Here is a 27,122-nt window from a genome sequence, read left to right as displayed (position 1 = left end):
CCCAACAGCTGCTGACACGTCTGGTCTCATGACAGTACTCAGGTATAGAAGCTTTCCAATTGATTCCCTATAGCAATAATTGTCCTCCAGCAAATCTCCATCTTGGAGGTTTTAGTATATGGGATCCAGTGGAATCTCATGCCTTTAGCATTCATCATATTAACTGATTCTATAAAGTCTATCACTTTGTGTTTCTGACTAAGAAATCCATCATCTGGGGTTCTTTCAATCTATTTTCCTAGATATTGTTGTGGTTGCCCTAATTGCGTGACTTCCATGAGCTGATTGAAGATGTCAGCAATTTCTGCTGCATCCTCTTTATTCTGGCTACACAACAGTACGTCATTCACAAACATAAGTATCATATAACATTATTCATTTTTTCACTCTTGTGAATAAGAATGGTTTTCCTTGTTGAAATCCTTGGTCTTTCAGCAATGTTGTCAGTTTCTCATTCCATGATCTTGCAGCTTGCTTTAATTCATACAAACTCTTTTGTAGTTTGCACACAAGCTGATCATTCTTGAATTGCACAATTACAGGTGGTAGTTCCATGTGAATTTCCTCTGACAATTCTCCAGTGAGAAAAGCTGTTTTTATGTCCAAATGCTCTTGAAGCTGTGATGCATAATAGTGTCCTGATGGAGGTGTATCTAACAAATGGCGCAAAGGTTTCTGAGTAGCCATATCCGTGTTGTTAAGAAAATCCTTTCACCACCAAATGTGTTTTTTTTCACACTTCCATTAGTATTTTGCTTAATCTTGAATACCCATTTGCTTTCCACCACTTTTCTTCCAGGTGGTAACTTGTTGAGGGTCCAAGTCTGATTCTTTTGTAACGAGTCCAGTTCTTCCTTTACTGCTGCCATCTACATGTTCTTTCATGCATAAATATCTGCATCATCTCTTCCCAGTTTGCGGGTTCACACTGGTTCCTGCATTTGTATAGCAGACATAATCAGTGTATCTCTTTGGTAACATTCCTTTTGTAGTCTTTTTAGACCTTCTCACAGTAGTAACAATCTTTCCTTCAGTTGGCCTGACCTTCCCTGCTGCCCTTTCTAAGGAGCCTTTAGTTGAGTTGCAGTCCCAGCAGGTGGCCCACTGACCAATTTTGTGAAGGTGACCTCCTCAGCGTCATGGCTGGTGTTCTCTACTGTGGAGCCATCTTGTATAGAAGCATTTAGGATATTGCCTTCATCTACATAACTAACATTGTGCACTTCCACTTCAACGGTCTCAGGATTCATGACTCAATATCCCTTTGAATGTTGATTGTAGCCAACCAGTATGCCAGGCTTTGGTCTGGGGTCCAGTTTTCTGCTTATTTTCTTGGAAATGTGGGCATAGGCTCTTGCCCCAAAGACTTTCAAATGTTTTAAGCTATGCTTCGTATTATGCCACACTTCAAATGGATTTTTCCCAATAGTTTTGCATAAACTTCTGTTGTGGAGATAAACAACTGTATTTACAGTAGAGGAGAGAATATATATTGCTTTTGCATCATCCATTTTAAACTTGAGCTCTCCTTTCTCATCATCCTCTGGGGAATCTTGTTAAAACATATTCAACATTTTGCATGGTCAGTGTTTGTTTTACACAGCACTGCCAGAGTAGAAAGTTATGCTGATCAAGTTTTCTGAGAGGACACACACTGGGACATGCCAACAGAAAGAGACCACTCATGATTACAGCCGTTGCAGAGGGTGAGGCATCTCCATCTCCTGTCAACATCTTGCAGCCTCTCAAACCCTTTTAAGTGTCTCCCTTTTGTCAGGCGGCCAAATAGCTGATTGTTACAGCCAGCAGAGAAGAGAAATTTAAGTAATCCACAAGGAGCAAGGGGAAAAATTCAGCATCTCCCCTTTTTGGCTTAAATCTAGCAACTCATTGCTCAAAAAGGGTCTCTTTTCACAGGCAACCTGGGCAAACATAACCTTTGTTGGTGGATATATATAATTAGCAGAGTTAAGCAGATACCAATAAAGACCTAAATACTGATGGGTTGCTTTATGCAAATTCCTACAAGTTCACACTGCAGTTTTTGTATAGAGGTACTTGTGTGTATAGCATTCAGCATGGGATCTAGATGATTGTTTGCCTGTTCACAATGGACTGGCAGTTGTTTACATACAGGTGAAATAATAGAGTTATGGGCATGATAGGAGACTATGTGTAATCTTATAAAAAGGTGTTTGATTTTGCAAAGTGCCTGCTTTGTTTGCTTTCTGTACTTCTGGCTTAGTGCACAACTGATGAACCACAAACTAAGAAGCCACTGTCTGCTGCATGTCTCTCTTATATACTGCCTGAGAACTAGTAATTTTTCACAAAGACATTTAAAGTGGTGGATTTCGTCTGAATGGGTCTCTAAGTTAGCAGCAAATGGTGTTGAGCAGAAGCCATTAAAATTAGTTCATTTCCAGATCAGGGTTGGAACTGCTTTTGTTCTCTGTTTGAAATCTACGTGGGCATGATGCCTAATTTTTCAGATAGTGTTTGCTTCACTTCTTAAGGAGCCAGAGGCTGTTGGACACTGATGGGCATCTGAAAGAAAAATTATGGGGCTACATTGTGATGAAACAGAAAAGGGTTGAATATGCTTCCTTCCAGGAGCTTTTGCAGAGAGCACTTAAAATAATAAAACTCAAACGACTGCCAATTATAATGAAATAGTACATGGTACCATGGTACATAGCTTCATTTTTTATGGATCATTGCTTTAATGTCTTAATACAAACCTGGAGATTCTTGTAAGTACCATTCACAAAGAGATAATAATTCCAGAAGGGTAGTTGTGTTAGGCTGTTGTAGCAAAATAAAACTAAAGACCTGTGGCAGCTTAAAGACTAACAAAATGTATTCCAGAATAGGTTTTTTGTCAGCCATATTCAGTGGTGGGATTCAACCTATTCACCCCAGTTTGGTAGAACTGGTAGCTAATTTTTTGCCTAGTTGTAATCCCACTACTGAGTCCTTTCGGAACTGGTTGTTAAATTATTTGAATTCCACCACTGGTCATATCAAAAACATTTTATGTATCTGTTCAATTTATACTCCGCCCTCCTCCAGCAATGCTAGGCTTAGGGTGGCTTCCAACAAGATGCATTACAGTATACAAATATATATGCAATATATAATATATAAATTAAAACACACAATTACTACAAATCCTAATTTCACTTCAAGACTATACTCAAAATACATACCTACTATACAATAGTAAGTACAGTGGTTAGTTTGTTTGCAATGGTGAATAATGGCTGACAGCCACTCAGAGCAAACACATCTTCCAAAGAGTAGATACAGGGAGGGAAGAGAAAAAGGGGGGAAGGAAAGGGGGGAAGGGAGGGAGGCCAGCTGATCTACTTAACCCTGGCTGTTTCAACTTTCAGGGCTCTGGTCTCATTAGGCAGAGAATTCCACCAGGCAGAGGCCAGAGCTGAGAAGACCCTCTCCCTGGTCGAGGAAAATCCGATGGTTTTGGGGCCAGGGACCACTAATGAGTTATTTCCCAAACAGCGTAAAGCTCTCTGGGAGGTATACCAGGAGAGTCAGTCCCAAGGATACAGACCATTTAGGACTTCAAAGGTCAGTACCAAGGCTTGAACTTGATCTGGTATATATGCTCACCATGGTGTCCCTGTAAGGATCTGCGCTGCCATATTTCAGGAGCAACTTCAAAGGCAGCCCTGCATAGAGTGAGTTACAGTATTCTGACATAAAGGTGACTGCTCCATGGAACATTCTGGACAGGTCAGTGCAGGTCAGATAAGGGGCCAGCTGTTAGGCTCAACAGTGATGAAAAATGCTGGGTTGGTAATTTGGGCTTTCAATGTAAGGTAGATCCAATGTAAGATCTAAAATCACCACCAGATGCTTGACTGCAGGAGCTGGTACCAGCTGCATTCCATCAAGAGTCGGGAACTGAATCCCCTGATCTAGGCCACCTCAGCCCAGCCACAGGATCTCCATCTCTGAAGGGTTCAGTTTCAGGCAGCTGGGGTTCATCCACACCACCATAGCTTCCAGGCATCTGGTATGATCTTCCAGGATGTAGATCGGCTGGCCATCCATCACCAAATACAGCCCAAAACTCTTGACTAGATGGGCGAGGAGGTGCATATAGATGATAAAAAAGCAATGGGGAGAGGTGCACAAGCCAAAGGATGTTGTGTTGAAATCCTCTCCCCTAGGACCACCCTCTGTCCCCAACCCTGGAGAAATAAGTTCAGTCATTGCAGGACTGTCTCACTGCAGGACTCCAGTGGCAGTGTGGCAGTGGGTCAACAGACTGTGATTAACTGGGTTAACTGCTGCTGAGAGATTTAATAACACCAGCAGTACAGACCCGCTCTGATCAAGTTTTCTGCGGAGATTGTGAGAGCAACCAGCACAGTCTCTGTCCCAGGGCAAAAGCTGGATGGAATGGATTTAAGTCTGAGGTAGCCTCCAGGAAAGCCTGGAGCTGTTCTGCAGCTACCTGTTCAACTACCTTACTACAAATTATAGATTTGAGACTGGGAAGTAGTTGGCAAGGTCAGAAGGATGTAGTGTTGGTTTCATTAGCAGTGTCTCACCACCACCACCACCTCCCTGGGAAGACCCCTGTATTCAGAGAAAGATTGATAATATCTTCCAGGGAAGCTTGTACGCCCTTCTGGTTTTAACCAATCAGAACGTGCATGGATCGAGGAGGCAGGGGGTCAGTTTAACAGTAGACGGGACCCTGTCTACATCAGTTTGAGAGAGCATCCTGAATTGATCTAATACAGGATTCAAAGACAGTCAATGGGCCTCAAGTTCACTCATTGTGTTAACATTGTTGAGGAGTTCATAGGGGAGCAACAAAACTTTATCCATAAAAACACTCACAAAAGCCCCACAGCTAACAGCCAAATTACTAAAATTTTGAGAGTCCCCTAACTGTCAAAGTGATCAAATTACCTTAAACAATTGCATTGGGCATTAGCTTTCAGATGGAATGAAGGCCTCACAGGATCTCATAACCGTCCTATAGGATGTTCTTTCAGCTTCATCAGAAGTCTGCCTGCAAACTCTCTAGTCATCTAAGCTCCCACTTCTTCTCCCTCAGTCCCCCTTGTATACCAAAGAGACAATCTGGAGTAGGGACAAAGAGGATGTCAGGGAGTGATCCTATTGATAACTTCAGATAGACGATTATACCAGTCTTCCACCAGCTCATCTAACAAAGTGCAGGGGGATCCCACAGCGCATTCTGGAAACCAGCTGAATTCATGAGTCTCTTTAAGCAGATTAAATAGACTTGCTGCCTATGTAGGAGGCAAGCCCAGCAAGCCTTCAGGACAAAATAGTCTGAGCATGGCCAGAGACTTTATCCAGAGACTGGGACAATGTCCATACCCATCGAAAAGATCAGTTCCGGGAAATGGTATGATTGATGTATGAAACCTGACACAACCTGGGAGAGTTCCAGAACTGTTATGAATGCCGCTAGGTCCAATGCCAAAGAAGAACAGGACAAAGAAGAAATGGACATTGAAATCTCCCAGGACTATTAGCCCAGAATACCTCAAGACCCAGTCAGACTGCCTTCATTAGGCTCAGTAGGTTATTTGCCAGTTCGCTAGGCAGAAGGTACACCAGCAGGATAGCCAAACTCTCCTCAGTGTCCAACACCAGGTGTACACTATCAATGCTAGAAGTCTCTGAGGTGAAAGATTCCCAAATGGATGCTAAAATAAATTTTGTGAAGTCTTTTAGGTGCTACTGAACTTCTGTTTAATGTTGGACCAACTGCACAATCTCAGCCTAACTTACCTCACTGGGTTGTTGTGAGGTCAAAATGTGTGAATGGGGGATGGTAGGGATTACTTGCTCCATCCTGAACTCCTTGAGAAAGGGTGGGATAAAATGGATAGACAAATATCAGAATGGTTCCAAATTATCTCAGCAGTGTCATCCAAAATATCTAGTCTAGTGAGATAATACTGGGGATGTTAATGTGGGATGGATCCAGTGGTGGGATTCAGTAGGTTCGCACCACTTCGGCAGAACCAGCTGTTAAAATGGTGCTTGTAAACAATTAGTTGTTAAATTATTTGAATCCCACCACTGGAACTGGTTGTTAAATTTTAATCCCATCACTGGATGGATCTGTAATCTCTAATGAAGATTTCTCCAAACAAAAGGTGCTAGAATACTACTCTGCTCACATTATCAGAAATAAGAATGAAACATCAGAAGTTTTATTGGAACTATGCTTAAGCAGTATAGAGAAGGATCACATTTATAGATTCTGCTTTAAACATTTATAGATTCTGCTACTCCCCCCCCATATCTTTCCCAAGCGTTTCTCATCTGAAGTATACATGCTTAACTAGAATGCTGTTCTTCTTGTAGTTACCAATATATTCTCTAACCATTTTGATCATTGCGACAATAAAGATGTCCCTTGAGTATTATTTTTCCCCACTTGGTGAAAGTCAATGCATCCTTGACTTTTTCCCTGCTTCTTCTCCCCTGCTTTTTTATTTCACACCTCAAAACTTAAAGAAGAGTTCTGTGTAGTTCAATATTTCACTTTCCAGGCTCTAGTTTGTGTGAGTATCTAATCTGTTTCATTTCTTTTTTGTTCTATAGGACAACCCACAATGCTGTGTCTCTAACTCAGTGTGGCTTAATGTGTTTTGAAAATGCAGGCACATATTTTGTGTTTGTGAGACACTGTTTAAAACATACAGATGCTCTGTGATATCAAATGGTGTATTGCCTTTCTGGATTACAGGAAGCCTTGTTGTATAGGCAACATGGCAGAATTCTGTCTGGCATGCTGTCTGGGAATTAGGAACATCAAACATATGTTCAAGAGAGAAAGTTAAGGTTTTGTACCTCAGATGTGTTTAAACCCTGAACCAAGTGTGGGCTTTGGGGTTGTAGCAGCTCAGATCACAAAAAAGGGTGAAAAATCACTGAAATGTTACAACAGCTGTGAAACTGAAATGGAATCATAATTAAGGCTTCCTTTAAGAAGGCAATGTGTACTGATTTTTCTTTTAGAGCACAGTTAAAATACAGCATTTGTTTCCTACTGCTTTCAATTCGAAAACTTTAATTATAGTTGATGGATTTACAAGTACGTTCACATTGGCTTCTTACGCATGAGGCTTCCAAAGCTATAAAGAACTTTTTCACTCTGTTTGCACATAGCACAGTTGGCCCAAAATGTTTTAATTACACTTATCTGACTACAAAGTGAGAAACACAGCCATTGCCTAATCCAGAGTACTTGTTTAATTAACTGTCACTAGTTATTAATTTATTGTTCACTGGGCACATCCAATGCATACTGTGATGAATAGGTTCAGTTATCAGGAATGTATATTACAATACATTTATATTATAATATGTATATTACAACGTCTATTACAATATACATTAGCTCCGAGTGGAGTACAGGTTCAAAGTTTTGGTACTCACCTTTAAAGTCCTTAACAGTCTGGGGACATCATATCTTTGAGACCATCTTTTCCCTGTGTTCCCTGCAGATGGCTATGATCAGCTGTGACAATTTCTGGTGAGTCCTGGCCTGAAAGTTATCAAGTTAGTCTCGGCCAGGGACCAGCCAGGGCCTTTTCTCTCTAGTGCAGTGGTTCTCAACCTGTGGGTCGTGACCCCTTTGGGGGTCGAATGACACTTTCACAGGGGTTGCCTAAGACCATCAGAAAACACATATTTCCAATGGTCTTAGGAACCGAGACACAAATAATTTTATGGTTGGGGGTCACCACAACAGAAGGAACTGTATTAAAAGGTCGTGGCATTGGGAAGGTTGAGAACCACTGCTCCAGTGAGACCTAGCCCCTGTGGGATCTGGTGCCATTCCACAGGGCCTACAAGACAGAGCTGTTCCACCAGGTATACAGTTGAGGTTACTATGGTTTTTCCATTGATGGTCTCGTTCCTCTATTTTGTTTGACTTCTGCTTTGATTTCCCTCCTGTTTATGATAGTTTAATTCCCATAAGAGCCAGGTGGTTTTTAATATATTTTATTGTATTTATTGTTTAATATTATAAGCTGCCCTGATCCCATGAAGGGTGACATATAAAACTAATTAGTTAAATATCGGTACATAAAAATAGATGAGGCGCACACAATGTGGGGCTGAATTTCATAAAACTGTAGAGTTATCAAAGGAAGGATGAATTGAGCTGTATGAAAACATCACACTGTGAAACAAAGAGCAATTCTTTAAAAGACAGTTCAGATGAGTGGCAAGTTAGCTACAGTAAAGACAAGACTTTAGTTTCAAACAAAGGGTATCCCTCAGAATAAGGGGCATCTGACAGACCATGTACAAAGTGCAGCGGCCTTATCGATGCCAATTTGATTTCTCATTCTAGAGAAATATGTAGAGAAGAGGATATAATTTGATATTGGAAACCTATATGGGCCTGTGCTTTCAAGAGTATTGATAATAGTTAGCATTTATATAAGGCTATTAAGATTGCAATCCTGAGCTAAGAAATCCTGCTGAAATATATGGTACTTACTTGAGAGCAAGCCTGCTTAGGATCATGTTATAAGAATTTTTAAAGTATCCTCTCAGCAATCCAGCCAATGCCTCTGTGAAAGAAAGAAGCGTAAGGGATGTCAAAGTGAGATCAGCGATGTCCAGTTCAAATCCTTCCTGGGCTGGTCTCTCTTGCTCAGCCTGGCTGATCTCAGACTTAGACTGTAAAGTAGAGGATGTCGCTGTGACTTCCTTAGAGACAGAGCAGAATAATAAAGCAAAGATAAATATTAAGCGAGCTTATACTTAGCCAGACCTTTGGTCCATCTTGTGCAGCTCAGGCTGTTCTGAGTGACAGCAAAACCTTTACATGCTGAGCACATCCCCAGTTCCTGAGCTTCAGTCTCCACTATTACATTACAGCTACACTATTACATTACACACATTACAAGATGATGGGGGTGCAGGGCCAAGGCAGGATTTGAACTTGTAGCTCCAAGCTTTCAGTCTTTAGACAGCAGTTCCTAAACAGGTCTGCTCAAAATCCTATTCAGGTCTATTTATTGGAGCTTACTCCCAGGGAATCTTTCTTACGTCTGCCTCACTAATCCCTGCATAGTGCTGACAGTATGCTAACGTGAGGCCTTGTTTATTGGAATGTAAAATAAAACTGTTATTATTAACAGTGCTGTTACTGTATTATCAAAGATTTTCACAACTGGAATCATCTAGCTGTTGTGGGTTTTCTGGGCTGTGTGGCTGTGGTCTGGTAGTTTTTGCTCTTAAATGTTTCACCCATATCGAAGACTAGCATCGTCAGAGGCATGTTACATTGAGATGACATGCCTCAGAGGGCCACTACCCACTTACCTCACCAAACTGCAACGCCGCTGCGACCCCGCATTGAGAAGCCTCCGTGGCTTCTGACCACGGAGACATTTGTTCCCCACACATTTGCCATTCAGGAAATAACGTGGGCAGCAAAGAGCGGGAGTTCCGTGGCAATGTGGAGAATAGAGTGCTCCGATTGGCGGTCAAACGTGTGCGTCATGAGTTACGTGAAAGTGGCGGCCAGCCGAGGGCGGGTCTCCATTGTGATTGGCTGGGACGAGGTTGTTTTTGATAGGTTCGCACGTGCGTACATGCGAACGTCATCAAAGAGGCACTGGAAGCCTTCTCTTAAGACGTCGGCACATGCTGACGTCAGCAGTAAATCGCTGGCTGCGCTTTCTGTGGTCGAGACACGTCATCAGCAGTCGCCAGGCAAAAGCGAAAGCCACCACTACTTTTCTATTTCTTCATTTGCTCGGTTCGCTCTGCTGCGCTGAATCGTTTGGCCTTTTCCCCCATAATTAAGACGTCTCCCCGTCTTGTTGTGCACACGTCTCAATTTCCGCGAAAGTGCAATGAAAAAAGGGTGTCGACACGTGTCTACGTCATCACTACGCGCACTTTCAGACGGGGACAACCCCACTTAACAAGATGGCGCTTCCTGTTTCCTGATTGGCCGTGAGCTGCGCGTCACAGCGAATCAGCCGCGCGCAAACAGCCAAGGTTCCCCACAACCCCAGGTTTTTTTTAAAAATGTTGCTCTTTGCGGAGGAGCTAATTTGCCGCGCGGCCAGGAGGTGGGAGAGCGGCAAATTCCGGGCAGCTGCGCAGTGAGCGCCGGTGATGTGGGGAGCATCCTGGACCCCCGTGGCTTTTAAAGAGGTGACCCCGCGGCTTATGGTGAGTGGGTAGTGACCCAGAGTCTGAAGATGGCAACCACAGATGCGGGTATACTTACCGGTACTTACAAATCCAGGACCAAAAACCACCAGCTCAAACCCCCTTTAAACTATTTCTGCTCTTACCTCCTTTGACCCCAGGGACAATATCTGAAATACAGGGCAACTATAAATTGGGAAGGGTGGTGGTGATGATAATCTGCAAAGGCGGAAGAGTGGAATAATATGCAAGGAGATGTTTTTTGTGTAGCAAGCCATAGTCACATAGAAGAAATGTAACAGATATACTTACTTACAAATCCAGGACCAACATTTGGAGGGTTTGGTCTAGAAATCTGAGGCATTAGGTTCCCATCCTTAAAAGAAACAAAGAATATTATCATGTGGTCATGCAACTCTAATTTATAATTGCCCTGGTGAGGGTCTCCATTACCTGCCGCTGCCAGTTTGTTACTTGGGACTCACCAAGAAACCGGGCACACCTTTACACCTGAAAAAAGCCATCAGCGCCCGCTTGCTTGGTCACAAGTGGACTTTGCAGGGCGGTGCGTGGGAAGCAGTCCAGTTGCCTCCGGGGCTGCTCCTTCCAGCTCAACAGGCTCGGGTTTTGTTTCCTCTGCCCTACAATAAACCTCCACGCCTCAGCTAGTTTTGCATCATGTGCGTCTGGGTGAATGGAGCGAGCGCCTCCGCGCCTGCCACTATCAGTACCAGCCGCGGCGGCAGCAACATCACAATCCCAGCGCGTCTCACCACCTGGTAACTAAGCCCGCTCTCCTCTTCCCGCCTCCCCTCCACCATCCTGCAGCAGGGCAGCGTGTTTCCACCGAGTGTGCGTCGCGCTCCCTTCTCTAGGGGTCGCGACTCCATGTGAATCTTTTTGCTTTCTTGCTGCCGCTCTGCTAGTGTACCCTGGTTTGCTTGTTGAAAGGTGTGGGTGTGATTTTTTTTAAAAAAAACACGTTGAATTTGCAAGCTTGCATCAGGCTTCGCAAAGCTTGGGTTAAGCAGCCTTCAGATATTTTCCCAAGCAGATCTCTCAGTGGAGCTGCCCTCTCGCTACCCAGTGGCAAGAAGCAAAGTTTGCGAGCGACCTGCCGCCGGCCCCGTGCAGTAACTTTCGTTTCGCATGGCCCACCGCTGCATGCGTTCAAGGTGCCTTTGATGTTTGTGTGCGCGCGGATAGTAGATTAGCTTCTGGGAAGCGGACTGTTGCTTCCCCCCCCCCCCCCCTTTCATCATCCCTCTTCTCCCGCTCCTGCTTGCAGCCCACACTCAATTTGCTGAAGGACTAAAAAAAAAAAGTGGCAAAATTAACCAGAAGTGGTAAATGTAAGATCAGTTTCCCTTTCGACAGAGATTACAAAGAAGAGCTGGGGAGGGGGAGGGGGAGAGCCGATCGCAGCCCGCCCAGCCCCTGTAGAGCTCAGGAGCTTGCGGGGAGGGGTGGGGAAGGGAGCATTGCCGCTGTCGCTGCTAGTGGCTTGAGCGAGAGCTGCTTCTTGCAACCGCGAGGAATTGATCTAGGCACCAACGGGGTGCTGGATGTTAGGTTGGGTGTTCCTGCGGCTGAGAGGCGACATGCGAAGAGCTCCTTCTGATTGCATTTGACTTGCAATGCCGGCTTCTCTTTGGAATGCAAAACCGTGCACAGGATGAAATCAGGTTTGTTATGACATTCTCTTCTCTGTGGGTCCCCCCCCCCGTTCCCCCAGATGTCAGAAAGGATCATAGCAACAAGGCAGTGTCAGTCACCTCATTACAGTCTCTCTTGTGCTGTTCACTGGAGATTTTTTTTTAAAGGGAGATGATGAATCTTTTATGCAGCTGGTTTCTTGTATCCATACAGGAGCTTTACAATTTGCACTTGATTGCAGCTAAAACCTCTCTTCCCCCCCACCCCCAGATCCGCTTTCCCTAAACTGATGGAAAATAAACACAGATGGGAGAATTTGGGGAGGGGAGGTGATACAAACTGTAATGAGGCAACGGATGGGTGCTGTTCTTTCCCTCCATCCTTTACAGCATTTTCTCCGAGCAAAAAATAAACTAAAATAAAAATGTGAGCCATCAGTCTGCAGAGCAGTTGGAAGGAGCAGATGAGATCCACCCTAGGTTTGTGTACCCTTGAAAAGTGAAAGGGGTTCTCTTGTGCAGTATCTGTTGCTCTGCAGATTAGCTTTCTTCAGGGAATGGAACTGGAGAATGCCTTGGCAGCATTCCTTCCTATCCTTTTTGCTAAAGAGGAATATCTTGTTTCTTTTGATGCCTTTCAGGTCACTCTTCCAGAATGCCAGAGGAAAGTTCCCCAAGGAAGACTCCCCAGAATGTCCCATTTCAGGACCTTCCTCATATGGTTAATGCTGATGGGCAATACCTGTTCTGCAAATACTGGAAGCCTGCAGCCACACCGAGGTGAGCACTATTGAATGGTGCATTCATTGTGTGTGAATACTTTAAACCTCATTTGTTCAGCTTCATTGCTTTTTGTATCACCATATGGAGAATAGCACATAAAGCAGGTGCTTTGCACAACAGATTCTTGCCTCAAGAAATTTCCCATGCAGAGGCGAGCACCTTGATTTCTCTGGGTTTCTCTGGAGTTGTTGGTTGAAATACTGCACTGGTGTGCAATGGTAGACTAATTCCAACAACTTGCATGCTTATATAGTAGCTGTGAGGGATTTAGTCTCTTCTTTATATCAGGCCTTACTTCATGCATGGAAAAATGCAATTTATGTGTAAAGTTTTGAGGCTTTGGACAATTCACCCAGTGGAGAAAAAAAGAAAACTTGAGGAAAAACCTGTGGATCATGTATCTTAACTCCTAACTAGACATTCTAATTGAACACTGCTGGTTCTGAGAGTGAAGCACTTGGCATGATATGGCTTAGCCCTTTCCATGATTTTTAGAACTAGCAAACCAGAACTTCAGAGACCTGTTTTAAATTGCTATAAATCCCAGTATAATGACCAGGGTTTCATATGTTGTATATCATTTACCTCTTCCCAAATTTATAGCTTTACTTAGATGACTCTTCCTCTTTAGATTGGCTGTGAGTTTTCGATGAGCTGGAACAGAGTTCCAAGGATATGTTCAGATTTATAGCCAAATCACTACATCATCCTTTTAAAAAACAACAACCACAACTAACAAATAATGACTCTTTATTTGGCTCGTGTATTTGCATAATCTGTTGTATTCTGAAAGAATATATCTTTTAGATTCTCTTTCATTGTATGCTATTGCTGTCCTTTTGCTGGCCACCATAGATATACTGACATACTGTTAATAAATACGAGCTTTAGTTAGGAACTGTAGTTACATGTGGGAAAGGGTGAGAGGATTGTTAAGTTTTTTGTCTTTCCTGCAAGCCAACAGGATAAGCTCTGTTTATTTTTACATTGCCAGGCAAGAAATCACTTGTGGAAAATGGCTACCCAAGGAGCAGTAGGAAATTCAGCTTTCCTATCTCAGTGGATTTTATAGCTGTCTAACTCCAGTGCCTCAGAAGCCTTGAATGTTGTGCTAAATGACTGATTTCAGGCAGAAGATAGAAATTTAAAAGTTCCATATGTCAGATCCGTGATCCTTCTGTCATAGTAACCTGCCTCCAACATCTTGGTAACCTGTCTTTCATAGCGTAGCTTTTTCAATATTATTGCCTACTTCATAGAAAAGAGGAAGAGTAGCTGATATAGTTCTGACCTGGATGGCCCAGGCTAGTCCAATTTGGTCAAATCTTGAAAGCTAAGCAGGGTCAGTCCTGGTTAGTTCTTGGATGGAAGACCATCAAAGAAGTCCAGGATTGCTATGCAGAGGTAGTCAATGACAAACCACTGCTGTTTGTCTGAAACCTTGAAAATCTCTTGGAGTCACCAGCTGTGACTTGTCTTGTCATGGATGGCCCAGGTTAGCCTGATGTTGTCAAGAACCTGGTTGATACTTGACTCTGGTTAGTACTTGGATGGAAGTCTACCAGGAAAGGCCAGGGTTGCTATGCAGAGGCAGGCAGTGGCAAACCACCTCCGAACATCTCCTGCCTTGAAAACCCCTGATGGGTCACTATTAGTCAGTTATGACTTGATCACACTTTCCCCCCACAGCTAGAATAGCACAGAGATGAATCAGTTCATCTTCGTGGTAGTTGACCTCAATTTTCAGCCTTCTTGTAGGTTACCTGTGTGCTTCCCTATCCATGTTCATTAACTAATTCATACTTGGAAGACTGGCCACTAAGCTTGATGTATTATTGTTCTGTTTCTTGGTTTATGTTTATGTTAGTACACGGGAAACAATTTACAAACTTTTGGAGTTGCTTGAAGAGCCACCAAAGTGATTCTTTGAAGAAAGCATAGTCCCGTGATAGCGAACCTTTGGCACTCCAGATGTTATGGACTACAATTCCCATCAGCCCCTTCCAGCATGGCCAATTGGGGCTGATGGGAATTGTAGTCCATAACATCTGGAGTGCCAGAGGTTTGCCACCACTGGCATAGTCCCTCCCGCACCTCATAGGCTGCTGTCCTTCCACTCATTTCCCAAACTTTTCATGAAAGGGATCTGATGAAAGGGATCTGCTAGCATGACTTTTATTTTAGTGCCAGACCTGCTTTCACCTTTGACCTAGATACAAAATCTTTAGAGTCTCAACACCTTGAAAAAATGGCTCTGAACTAATAATGCTGCACATTTCATAACTGTTGCTTCAGTGGCTTGCACTGTGTCACATTGTGAGCATGTCATGTGAGCATGTTTGTCGGGGGACAAACCTGTCTAGTAATGGTGTTGTCTTTGAAGCCATTATCTTGGCTTGCCCACGTCCACTTGATTCAGGCAGCAGTTCCAGCAAACCCAAGGGGAAAGGTCCTGGCGCTGCCTGTAACAGTTCTGGCATCAATGTAAAGATTGCCTCTAGTGAACAAATCCCCTATCAAAACAAGCTTCTTCTGTGAAACCAGCCTGTCACGTATTATAATGCTAATTAATCATTAACTGCCCACAGTGTTCTGCAGTGAGTTGCAGAACCACATTCCCCTTTCATGTTTAATTTCTTAGCAAATTAGTGGTGTTCACATGAGTCTTTGATCAAGAAATGAAAGGATGATAACACCGTGAAAGTCAGAGCTTGCCTTTTTCATTTCCTCCTGGTAACTCGCCTTTTTCAGAGCCCTTCTCACCAAGCAGTTGAATGAGAGCAGGATTGCCCTAGTTTTGTGACGGGATCAGAGCTGCTCACTTACAGGTGGCTCTGAAGTGTGTGGACCCATTTATTTTTAGCCCCCACTGTATTTTGTTTTGTATGTAAGAAAAAGAGAGATTGTAGGCTGCTGCATAATTTGTTGGCCACATTTTAATTTCGTGAGATAATCGTGAAATACTCATTTTGTGGAGCAAACTCATTCCTCACTGTCTTACAAATCACCCTTGATTTTGATTTAGAATCTTCCTAGTTAAGGTCAACTTTAAAATGATAAACAACAATAATAGGTAGCTTCCTTGAATCCATTTAGAGTTTTGTTACTTTAATAGGGTTTTAATCCTGGAAGAGGACATCTATATTTTTGTTAGTTGTAATGGGTTCACACTTACCTTTTTTCTCAGAAGTACAGGATTGGACTGGAATTACTCTGGTGGTTATATGAAAAAAATAAGGTTGCTAGGTTTCAGGCATCTTCTCAGGTATGGGAATTTTTGAATTTTTCACACCACTTCACACAGATACTTGTGTGAAAAATGAAGTGTGAAAACAACCACATGAGAATTCTTCCAACTCAGTGTCTTTATTACCCATCATGCCTTTCAGGAATGTTAAATATCAAGATATTCAGGTCTAGTCTTCAAATGCATAGCACAGAGAAACGTAGACCGTGTGAAAAATAGCATGTTCCCAAATCCCATTTCCTGCTGTAAGAGAACCAAAAATATATTCCAAAAGCACTAGCAAAATAATATAATTTTGCTTAATTTGCACAATTTATTTTAGTAGTGTTTCAGAATTTGACATTCATATGAATGAGGGAGGTTAAGCAAGAGAAGCAGTTGGAATACAGGATAAAGATCTGTGGAGAAGGATTTAGGTCTGAGGAGCCACAGCCTGAACCTCTCATAAGCAGAAATAATGTACATATTTTTCTGTACAACCACAAGAACTAGAACTTTTTTTGCTTTGATTCCTATGAAACCAAACTGTGCTTCTTCCAAATAAATGTATTATCTTCACGTCTTATTATCCTTTTGACTCATCAAACAGAGCTGACATCAAGTTTGGTGTGGTGCATAGAGAAGAGATAGAAGGAATAACAAAATTGTATTGCTAGTCAAAAAGACTGGTGGAGATGGGTTGAGTTATTGGGAAAAGATGACCTGTGTTGTGGTGAGAAACTTTTGAAGTTTAGCATGTTGCTGCTGAGGCAGAGTGAAGAAAGGAAGAGGAAAGGAAGACTGCCAGAAGGGATGGGAAGAAGGAGTGATGTGCTAGGTATGAAGTAGGCAAAGTGTAGCTGAAAGTAATCTCTGCTTCATCTAGTTTTTCCACACACCTGTGTGAGCACACCTGTACTTGCTGAATACCATACTCTACATTCCCCTGCTGCATGTGACAAACACAGATGCCTTTGACGCCATGACTCCCAAATTACATGCAATATTGAGAGATCTGTGAATGAGATTTTTTAAAAGAAAAGAGCTGCAATGCAGGGCTTCTTTTGAATCAGGGCTCCATCAGAAAGGAGGTGTAGCTGTGTTCTTGGTAGGCTGCTGTTTGCCTGGTGAGTGGAGGTGGGGAGGGGACACCAATTTATGCATGAAGGAAAAGCAGCTCCTATAGCCTGAGGTCAAAAAAACCAGTACTGGGAAAGGCTCCTTCCCCAGCTGTTTACTCTTCCAATATCACATCTGTTTCATCCTGAGAAACACAGTTCTGTTTTGATGGTGATTATGAGGCAGTGGTACACAATATAAGATAGGCTACATTGATGGAATTTGTGACTTTTTCCATTAAGATGAACCCCCCCCCCCCCCCCCCCTGCTACATGGCAGAGGTTGTGGGTTTGGCTTATTGTTCAGCTCCGACATCTAAGCAGATAAATATAAATGCATTTATCTACCCACGCAAGCTGTTGGACTTGTTGAACTTGATTTGTTGTATGCCTAAGTCCTTTGAAATGCAAAAAGATATACTAGTAGGTGTGTAATATGGGATGGGACAGGTGACACACATTGATTCACTTCTAAAGAAATAGTGTTTTGTTTTTTAAGAGTCAATTTTCTGGTAAGAATTTCATTTCATTTCTTTTATTTATTGTTAGCCTTTCTCACTGAGATTCAATTACATAGTCTAAATCAACACAGTCAATAGAATGATATGACTAATAAGCAATGTGATAGGGTTACAGAAATTTGAAACAGTCTGAACAAAACGTTAGTATGAAACATGAGAAACATGACACATTCAACAATGCAGAACATGGTATTATGAAAGAAGGAACACATTGTGTTTCCTTGGAACAATGTGTTATGATATAGCTCTATTTCCTTTATTAAAATTCCTTCCTGAACAATCCTGTTTAACATAGTTTGGAAAATGCCTAGGGCATTGGATCCTGTTTTAAATAGTTTGGAAAATGCCAAGGGGTTGCGAGAGCAGCAGTGGCATAATGGTTAAGAGCAGGTGCACTCTAATCTGGAGAACTGGGTTTGATTCCTCACTCTGCCACTTGAGCTGTGGAGGCTTATCTGGGGAACTAGATTAGCCTGTGCGCTCCAACACACACCAGCTGGGTGACCTTGGGCTAGTCACAGCTCTTTGGAGCTCTCTCAACCCCACCCACCTCACAGGGTGTTTGTTGGGGGGGGAGGGGAAAGGAGATTGTCAGCCCCTTTGAATCTCCTTACAGGAGAGAAAGGGAATATAAATCCAAAACTCTTCTTCCGCCTGACCTCAGGCTGACCATTCCATTCTGTATGGGGGTCCATACAGAGAAGAAATCTCGATGGGCAGTTGTTCTTGCTCATTTACACCTTCAGAAGACTCTGCTCAGATGAGTGAAGCTGGGGTGGAGAGGCATAGATGGAGAGGTAATCTTGCACATATGAGGGTGCAAGGATATGAAGGGCTTTCTTTGTGGTAGTCAATACCTTGAATTTTGCTCAAGGGGAGCCAGTGGAAAGACTGTCAAATGAATATAATATGTATGCTTTGCCTAGCTACCAATAATAATTAAACTGGCATTCTGCACTAGCTGAAATAACTGATTTCAAGGGGAAACCAAGGTAAATTCTAGTCTTGTTACCGTAGTATGGGTCCAGGTGAGTTCAGGTAAGGAGCCATCCTCCAGGATGTCGATGTATTCTGTTGCTTCTCCAGCAGTAATGCTGGGTCCAGTCTAACTCTCACCTGAGTCAGCAAGGGTCACTTGAACCCCAACAAAAGTGGAAAGTATAGTGTCCTTGAACACCTCAAGCTTCCCAGTCAGTATTACCTCTGTCCTGTCAAGTTTCAAGACTACCACATAATCACGGGATTTGGATAGAAAGATATAAAGCCGGGTGTCACTGGCTTATCATTGACCTCCAATTCCAAAGCTATAAATAATTTCTCCTTAGGGCTTTACATAGAGGTTAAATAACAGAGGATAGGATTTCTTTCTTTCTTTCTTTCTTTCTTTCTTGGATTTGATATACCGCCCCATCCCCTAAGGGCTCTGAGCGGTGTACAAGTCAACAACAAACAAAATCAGCACAACCACAATAAATAATAAATTACATCTTATTAAAAACATATTAAAATATCAAATAACTCCAACCTTTCACTCCATGGAACCCCACAGGACAACTCCCACACTGAAGTGAACTGTTCTCCAAAGGTGATCCTCTGAGTCTAATCCATGTGGAATAATTTTAACTCGTCAAAGGCATATCCCTCCAAATACCTCAGTAGGATGGAATGAGCTACTCATCAGAAGCTGCCAATATATCCAGTAGAAGTAATAAAGAATCATGGCCTTAATTTGTCTTCAGATATACATCATTTATGTATCAAGACTGCCCATGTTCCATAGCCCAGCCTAAAACCAGACTGAACAGGGTCCAGAGCAGACACATTATCCAAGAAAACTTGGAGTTGGTGTGCTACTTCTGTCAATATAGTTATGATATAATCACAGCTGCAGCTGCCCAATAAAGGAACATGTTCAGGGAAGTACATCATTGTTTGAAAGATCAAGTAATCATTAATGCAAGAACATAGTTAAGAGAACTGTACCATGCTACTGAGGAATTATCATGGTCATTCTTTGTTAAATATAGTGGTTTCCCCTCCCCCCACAATAAGAACTATAAGTTACCTATTTGTTGTGTGAACAGAAACCTGGCATCAAGTTCAAGTAAAATATCAGGAACTGAATACACTCTACTCTTGCTTCCCATTTCAGTTATTTTCTCTACTAGCATTTTTTTTGCCAGAGTTAATCAATTAAGTATACACTTTCAAAAATAACAGCACATTTTGTGATCATTTTTGGTCTCCAGAGGTAAAAATGTGTTTCTTTTGAAAACGGCTCTGCTGGCTTAGGATGATCACTATCCTAAAATGAAGTATTACAAATTGGTTGTTTTCTAAAACGCTTTGCAAATAGATCATCTGTGTTTCTGCAGGAGAGGCCCTGGCCTAGGTTCCAAAGGTAGGGTGTTGTATGTGCTTTAACCTTATTTGTCAGGTACAGTGCCTGTTTTTAGTACCTCTAGTACCTCTCCCTGGTTACTGACTCTTCCTATTTTTTTGCTTTTTGAGTTAATGTTCTGTTTATCTAGAATTCAACTCTTTCAGCAAGATCTATAGAAGTTAAATATGAGTAAATGCAGGGGTAGATAAACCTTGCTTCTTGAGCGCCTTTTGATAAATGCACGCACACAACCTTCCCTTTCACATCCTGAGATTGCTGAAGTGTGCCATGATAACATATAAATGAGCAAATTAGGGGTGGTGCCATGCCTTTATTTTTCTCCCATGAAATGTTGGAATGTATAGGACTGTGCCAGGCTCCAAAGACTGACTACTCTTCCCTCTTCACCATTGTAGGCATATCTCCTTTGAATTCAGAAAAAGTTTTCAAAACACAAGTAATTCCACTTCAGGAAAGCTAAACTACTTAACCACCTTTTTACTTGAAGATGATATAGTGTGATTGGAATTGGATTGGTTCTAATGTAAGTGGAGCTCTATGAAGAAAAAGACAAGAGGTGTTCCTGTTATCTGTAAAATATCTGTAACAGGAGTAGGAAACTCCTGGCATATATACCAGACAACGTCATGCCAGACTATTTTATTCTCACCTGGAGCTAGTTTTCCAGTCATGTAACTGAGGTGAACCTTTGAGGCATTGGCATAAGTAATGGGGCTGGCTGGGAATGACTTATTCCAGATATCCTAGTCAACTACCAGCTGGCCCCAAGATGAGCTGTTGAGGTCCTATCAGCACCTCCGGGATTTGGCTTGTACCTAATGTGTTTTTCCCCCATAAGACTTTGTTCCTAGCATTTGGGCTGAAAAGGTTGCCTGCCTTTGCCCTGTACATAAAGTTGTTCTACATTGGCAGGAATTTATTATTCAGTGTATCAGGATTTGAAAAAAAAAACCCATTAAACATCGCCTTCAGTAAATTCTTGCTAAGACCCTGCTGAAATGAAATTGGTCATGGGACAATAATGTATGTTTGATAGGTTGCACACACTGAGAAATTGACAACCCAGTTCTTATTAACACAAACAGATTCTGTTTCATTCTTTATCCCTCATGTATCATCTATTTATTCATTTCCCGAGTGTTAATGCATTCTTTTGCAGCATGGTGTCTGCTTCATTAATTGTCAGTGGGACACTCTGTTATTAATTTTTCCTACCCCAGAGGGGGGGAAATAATCCAGCTTCAAATAAGCAGGTATTTTAATAGATAGGCCTTCTGCTCTTTTAGCAGTGGATGATTGAGACATCTTTTGTTAGTTTGATTTTTTTCTAGAACGATCCATAGAAACAAAACCTTTGTTTTGCACTAGGAAAATCAGTGAAAGAAGGCAAACAAGATGGTTCATGAATAGTTATTATTATGATCAGATTATTACCACACACTTCAGCCCCTTTTGGGTCATTTAGGATACCCAGATATGCTGTCCTGTTGAATGCTAAATAAAAATTTAGAAAATTGATCATGACAGTCCAGGATCCAATTAAATTAACTATGCTACAAGGAATCCACCAAAAGCTTCAGCATTTAAAAGAAAAAGATGTATTTCTAATTATCTGCATCCTGCTACACTGGCAGGCACCTGCTACATGGGCAGGCACCTGAAATAAGAAAGTATAAATGGAGTTCTTGTAAAGAAGATGGAGAAATTAATATTCAGCAGTATTAAAAACCAGTTTCCAGTCCATATTAATGCAGGAAAAATGGCAACTGCCAGAATTTCTTCCTTGGATAAATAGCAGAGAGAATCTGAGTGAAGCTTCCAATTACTAGAAGTAAGATAACGTTACGCGATGATGTACATATCATTTGTTCCCTCATCCTTAGTTCTCCCAGCTGCTCTGAGCCCAGCGTCAACTGGGAATGGGGTAGGGCATAAATATAATATATTAAATTTTAAAATTCTGTATTTAATTTTGTTTGCTGTATACTATCTCATTAGCCAGTACAGGTTAAGAATGCAGGGTATAAATGCTAAATATTACTGTATGGTTTAAAACTTTATAAAAGAACTAGCAGGGCACCTGTGCTTCGCGATGCATACTTCATCACAGGCTCTCTATGAATTTCAAGGTGACATTCAACATACTACTTTACAGCCTGTTTGTGAACTTTGGGGTGACATGTAGCATATTTCCTCACAGCCTGTCTGTGGACTGATGGGTTTCGCATATTTTGCAGCAGCTTCCTGTAGTTGTCTTTTTATAATGCAATGTGTTATTGCTCTCTTTCACCTGGTGGGCTCTCAAAGACGTCATGTGGAAGCAGCCATTGTATTTTTGGGATACAGAAAGGAAGTATTCTGTCATTGGATGCTGATGAAGAGGTTTGTGAAGAGGTTCAGGGTAGGGTTGAAGGGCAGGGAGCTGGACAGTACCGCCACTGCAGCACATTCCTGGGGACTCATCCCACCACTTCAGAGCACGACATCAAGCACAGGGTGATTGGAGGCCGAGAGCAGTAAACTTGTCTCGACAGTAATAAATCTGATGTCCATATGCAAAACCCAACAAATGTTTAGTAGTCCAAGGTGATAGTGTGGTTTGTAAGGTATGTTGTTAGTATTTGGCTGTAGCGGTGTTGTTAACGTGAGGGTGGGTGGAGGAGTACTTTTTCACAGCCTGTCTGTTAACGTTGGGGTGACATTCAGCATACTTCTTTGCAGCCTGTTTGTGAACTTTGGGGTGACATGCAGCATATTTCCTCATAGCCTGTCTGTGGACTGATGGGTTTGTTTTCGCATATTTTGCAGCAGCTTCCTGTAGTTGTCTTTTTATAATGCAGTGTGTAAAGCGCTTTCTGCGTTTAATTCCTCTTCTCCCTGTAGCGGTTTCAGCAGAAGGGATAGGTTTGCATGTGTTGTGGAGGACTCTTTAAGTTTGCCCACCCTGCTGGCACATATAGCAGTGGGTAGGTCAAACTAGGAGGCGGGCGCCATGGATCTCAGTGGCACCTGACCTGAAAGAGATCCCGGCTCCCAGACCTGGGTTGATGTCCTGGGGGGAGCTGACTGACTGGGTGCATTCCCAGGGTGGAGACAACTTTAGTCAGCTTCCACCAGGCTTTGGAGCCAGGAATGCCCCTGGCAGAGCCCTTGGACTTATGCCGTCCAAAAGGGTGTTTTGAGCTATGGAGGGCTTTCAGGCAGCCAGGGGAGTTTCTGGCATTTGTTGCTTCTAAATAGATCTGATAAAGGAATAGTAACAATGGTAGGCAGGCAGCTTGCTCACCCTTCTCCCCCTCCTTTCAGCATCACCAAGCTTTCCTTAGTACTTTCTGGTAGATTGCTAACTTGGTCTCTGTGTCTACCCTTTTCATAGACAGGAATAAGAAAAATCTGAGTCTAGCCTATCCAGATAACTCTGAAAATATTTTAATTCTGTTTTTCAGTTACAAAAATAATTCATTTAAAATGCATATGATGAATGTAACGTACTTTGAAAGTATGATACATGTACTGGATATTATTTCTTAATATTTTTGTTCTGCTCTTCCTCCAAGGAGAGCATGATGGCATGCACAATCGTTTTATCCCCACATCAACCCTGTGAGTTAATGTAGCCTATGAGAGCCTCACTACGCATTAAAAAGTCCTTGTGTTTGTTGGTGGATGACACAAGGTCTTTGTAATGTGTAGTGAGGCCCTCTGAGAAGCCATTCAGTGAGGTTGTGTGGCTGAGGGGGTTGTTTTAATTTCCTGGACTGAACTGGGCAATTGCTTTGTCTCTCTGCCAGCTGTTCCACAGAGATGGCTTGTGAAGGGACCCAGCATGCATTCATTCATTCATTCATTCATTCATTCATTCATTCATTCATTCATTCATTCATTCATTCATTCATTCATTTATGGGATTTCTATACCGCCCAATCCCCAAAGGGCTCTGTGATGGCATGTGATGTTTGTTTTTAGATTTGTTTGTTTTTAGATTTCTGGTCTGCCTGAGGTCCTGGTTGCTTGAGCTGAGGACGGCTGAGCCCACTGCCAGTCTCCTCAAGTGCAGGGTTTTTTTTCAGTGGAGGCGACAGTACTCAATTCCATCAGCATCTATCCTGCTGCTGCTTGGGAGTTGGAGGCAATAACCCTCCTTTCTCCCTAGAAGGCAGGAGAACATCTTGAGTGGCTTATTCCCACCCCTTGGTGCAGGGTAGCAGGAACAACTTTTTTCTTCTGCTTCCTGTTCCTGGTGGGAGTCGCCTTCTCTGCTCCTTTTCCTTCCTAGGAGAGGGAAACAGGAGTTTGAGTAGGCTCTGTGATTTATTACATTACTTCTATGCTTTTCTTCTGCCTTTTCTTCATATCCTTTCTCTAGCCACCTTAGTTTGTCTTGCCCTCATGATAGTGAGCCCCGTGTCCAACAAAATCCCAGTAAGGGGATTGTAGTTGGCCCACTAAGGCCACCAGGAAGGCACAAGTCCTACCCTTCCTTGGGAATGGATTCCCTCTCTACTGAGGGGGAGGAAAGGAAAGAAGGGGAGTTCTCCTCTGATAATGAAGTTTCCCCTGTGGAGATTCCTAAGCAATCCTTAATTTCTCCTACTTACTGTCTAAGATGCTAGTAGCCCTAGATTTACAGGAAGGCCCTAGGGAGAAGCCCTCTACCAGTCAAGATAATTTCAGGGGAAGGCTTAAGAAGAAGAGGAGGAGTAGTAGTTTGGATTTATATCCCCCCCTTTCTCTCCTGCAGGAGACTCAAAGGGGCTTACAATCTCCTTGCCCTTCCCCCCTCACAGCTGACTTTTCTGTGAAGGTGGGTGGGGCTGAGAGAGCTCCGAAAAGCTGTGACTAGCCCAAGGTCACCCAGCTGGCATGTGTGGGAGTGCACAGGCTAATCTGAATTCCCCAGATAAGCCTCCACAGCTCAGGCGGCAGAGCTGGGAATCAAACCAGGTTCCTCCAGATTAGATACACGAGCTCTTAACCTCCTACGCCACTGCTGCAACAAGGAGGTTTTTTCCCCATATCTGAAACTCTGGAGCAAGCCTTTCCATTCCCTGTCTTTTTTGAAAATCAGATAAAGAAGTAAAGGATCAAACTCACAGCTAATGTTTGTCAAGAAACTTTATGCTTTGATAGAATCTGGATACAAGCTCTTACAGGTACCCCTGGTGAATGTCCCATGGCAGCTCTTCAGTTGGAGGATTGGTCACCAAAGATGGGAAAGGTTCCATCAAGGATTCCACGGACAGGAGATCCAGTTTCTCGCAAAAGAAGACCAATGAAGCCACATCCAAGGCCATCAAGGCTTCAGCTACAGCCTCCATAGTTTTACACACAGTGATAGCATGGGCCAGAAAACTATTACAACTAATTCCAGAAAACATCACGATCATCTAAGATTTTATTGTGTAGCCTTAGGCCTTTACAATATAGTGTAGAATATAAAAATTAAAAAATAAAAATACGGGTTTTTTTTAATCGAGATAATTTATGGAGAAGTATAAAATCAACAGTCACAAGGCTCCCACTTTAAAATTCTTCCCAGTGGTTGAATAGACAACATTAAAACCCTTTTAACGGTGCACTATCAAGCTAACAGGAGGGTTATTCTTAGTAGACTGCTTTCTCTGAAACCTGCTTGGCTTTGATTTTGATGTCTGCCTGTGCAAACAGGGCCATCCTATAGGATACAAAGGAATCAGTGTCTGAAAGCAAAAAGTTTAGTTTATTGAAGTCAGAATAAGACTGTATCCCCTTTAAAATCCTGGAAAGAAATCTAAACCTTGGTTCTACATACAGAGGGCGACATACAGAGGGCGACATACATCTGCGACATAGTGAGGTAGATCGTCCAGTGCTCTCTCACAGATCAGAGACACTGTTGCAGTGAAATTTGAGAGCAGCATCTGGCTAAATACTCAATTGACATTGTTTGGAAACATAATGATGTTAGTGTTTTTCTTATGTTATGTTGTGAGATATCCACCAGATAAGATGCTCTGAGGGGATCTTTTTTGATTACTCCATTCCAGGGAGAGAATTTGGATTGTATAATTGTATTTTTTATCAGTTAAGGTATCATCCTTGAAGACCAATTCACACAGGTCAGAATTATTTGCTGGCGCATGCATTAAATCCTCTGGGATGGTATAATTAAGCAGAAAGTTATTGAAAAACTCAGTGCGGGTCTTGGTATTAGCAAATGGCAGGCTTGTTCGCCACTCCCAGCAGCTCCCAGCTCTCTCAGTTCTACACTGTAAAGGATTCTATGGTGTTGATGTTCAGGACAGCCGCCTGGCCTTGACTGAGTTCCATAACCCGGGCGATGGGCCAGCATCTGCGGCGGAGACTCTGGCGGAGACCTTATCTCTGTGAGAGAGATGAGAACTCCGTTCCCATGGGAATCCGGGAGGGGGGATGGGATGGACAGAGTTATAACCTGTGCTTCTGGCGGGAGACTTCATTCCTGCCACGTCGTGTACGTGAGCTTTCTAGGATGTCTGAATAAACGGTCTTTTACACCAAAAAGCCTTTTATTTCTGCTTCTATGGAATTCCTTACATACACGAGGTATTACCATCACTCATTGGAACCAGTGGATACCTTATGTGCCTCTTGGCCGATAACTCCATGCATAGCTTCCAACCCCTGTGATCCTGAACCTCCTGAGATGGATAAGATCTCCGCAGGCGTCAATTATACTAATAGCCCCATACTGGCCATGCAAGCCATGGTACTCTTCCCTTCAAGAAATGTCCACAGCCCCACCTCTCAGCTTACCATCACAACCTGATTTTCTACACCAGGGCCCCATATGTCATCCTTGCCCCCAATGGCTAAAACTGACCACATGGAAGTTGATTGATCAAAACTGCTGAAACTGAATTACTCTTCAGAGGTGATGAACATCATGATGGCCTCTCATAGACCTTCTACCACAAGCATTTACAGCTCCACCTAGAAGACTTTCCACAGATGGTGCCGGAGATATTAATTAGACCTTCTCAGACCTATCTTTCCATCCATATTAGAATTTTTACAAGATAATCAGTCATCCAGGCTGAAGTTGGCCACTCTTGCTACCGTTCTTTTGAGATATAATGGAGAGACCATAACCAGACATCCTAATATCCAGTGATTCATCAGAAGTTTCCAGATGGCTCCACAGTAAGTTTACAGATTTCCGACATGTAATCTCCCCGTTGTCCTGTTGGC

At 42.6% G+C, this 27,122-nt stretch overlaps 2 protein-coding genes across 5 annotated transcripts in view; one reads left to right on the top strand and one right to left on the bottom strand.

The window, feature by feature from the left end:
• The window catches only part of KBTBD12 (kelch repeat and BTB domain containing 12), a 106,607-nt gene extending 95,602 nt beyond the window's left edge, over positions 1-11,005 (bottom strand). The window contains exons 1-4 of one of the 2 annotated variants that reach the window (XM_048491925.1): positions 10,692-11,005; positions 10,519-10,582; positions 8,537-8,609; positions 7,462-7,570 (exon numbers count right to left, since the gene is read on the bottom strand). The gene's annotated coding sequence lies outside the window, so the exon portion shown is untranslated. Of the gene's footprint in view, positions 1-7,461; positions 7,571-8,536; positions 8,610-10,285; positions 10,312-10,518; positions 10,583-10,691 lie in introns of those variants that run through there. The other variant, XM_048491926.1, reaches the window with a different exon arrangement.
• Positions 10,902-27,122, top strand: part of MGLL (monoglyceride lipase) — a 107,407-nt gene continuing 91,186 nt past the window's right edge. Inside the window, exons 1-2 of one of the 3 annotated variants that reach the window (XM_048491928.1) lie at positions 10,902-10,985; positions 12,503-12,641. In XM_048491928.1, the coding sequence (XP_048347885.1) occupies positions 12,517-12,641 (125 nt within the window). In that variant the 5' untranslated portion in view covers positions 10,902-10,985; positions 12,503-12,516. The other 2 variants (XM_048491930.1, XM_048491929.1) reach the window with 2 other exon arrangements.

The sequence above is a fragment of the Sphaerodactylus townsendi genome, linkage group LG03, assembly GCF_021028975.2.
Source record: "Sphaerodactylus townsendi isolate TG3544 linkage group LG03, MPM_Stown_v2.3, whole genome shotgun sequence".
In the NCBI taxonomy this organism is placed as follows: domain Eukaryota; kingdom Metazoa; phylum Chordata; class Lepidosauria; order Squamata; family Sphaerodactylidae; genus Sphaerodactylus; species Sphaerodactylus townsendi.
The sequence above is the reverse complement of the archived record's forward strand: the minus strand, read 5'-3'. Positions and strand labels throughout refer to the sequence as shown.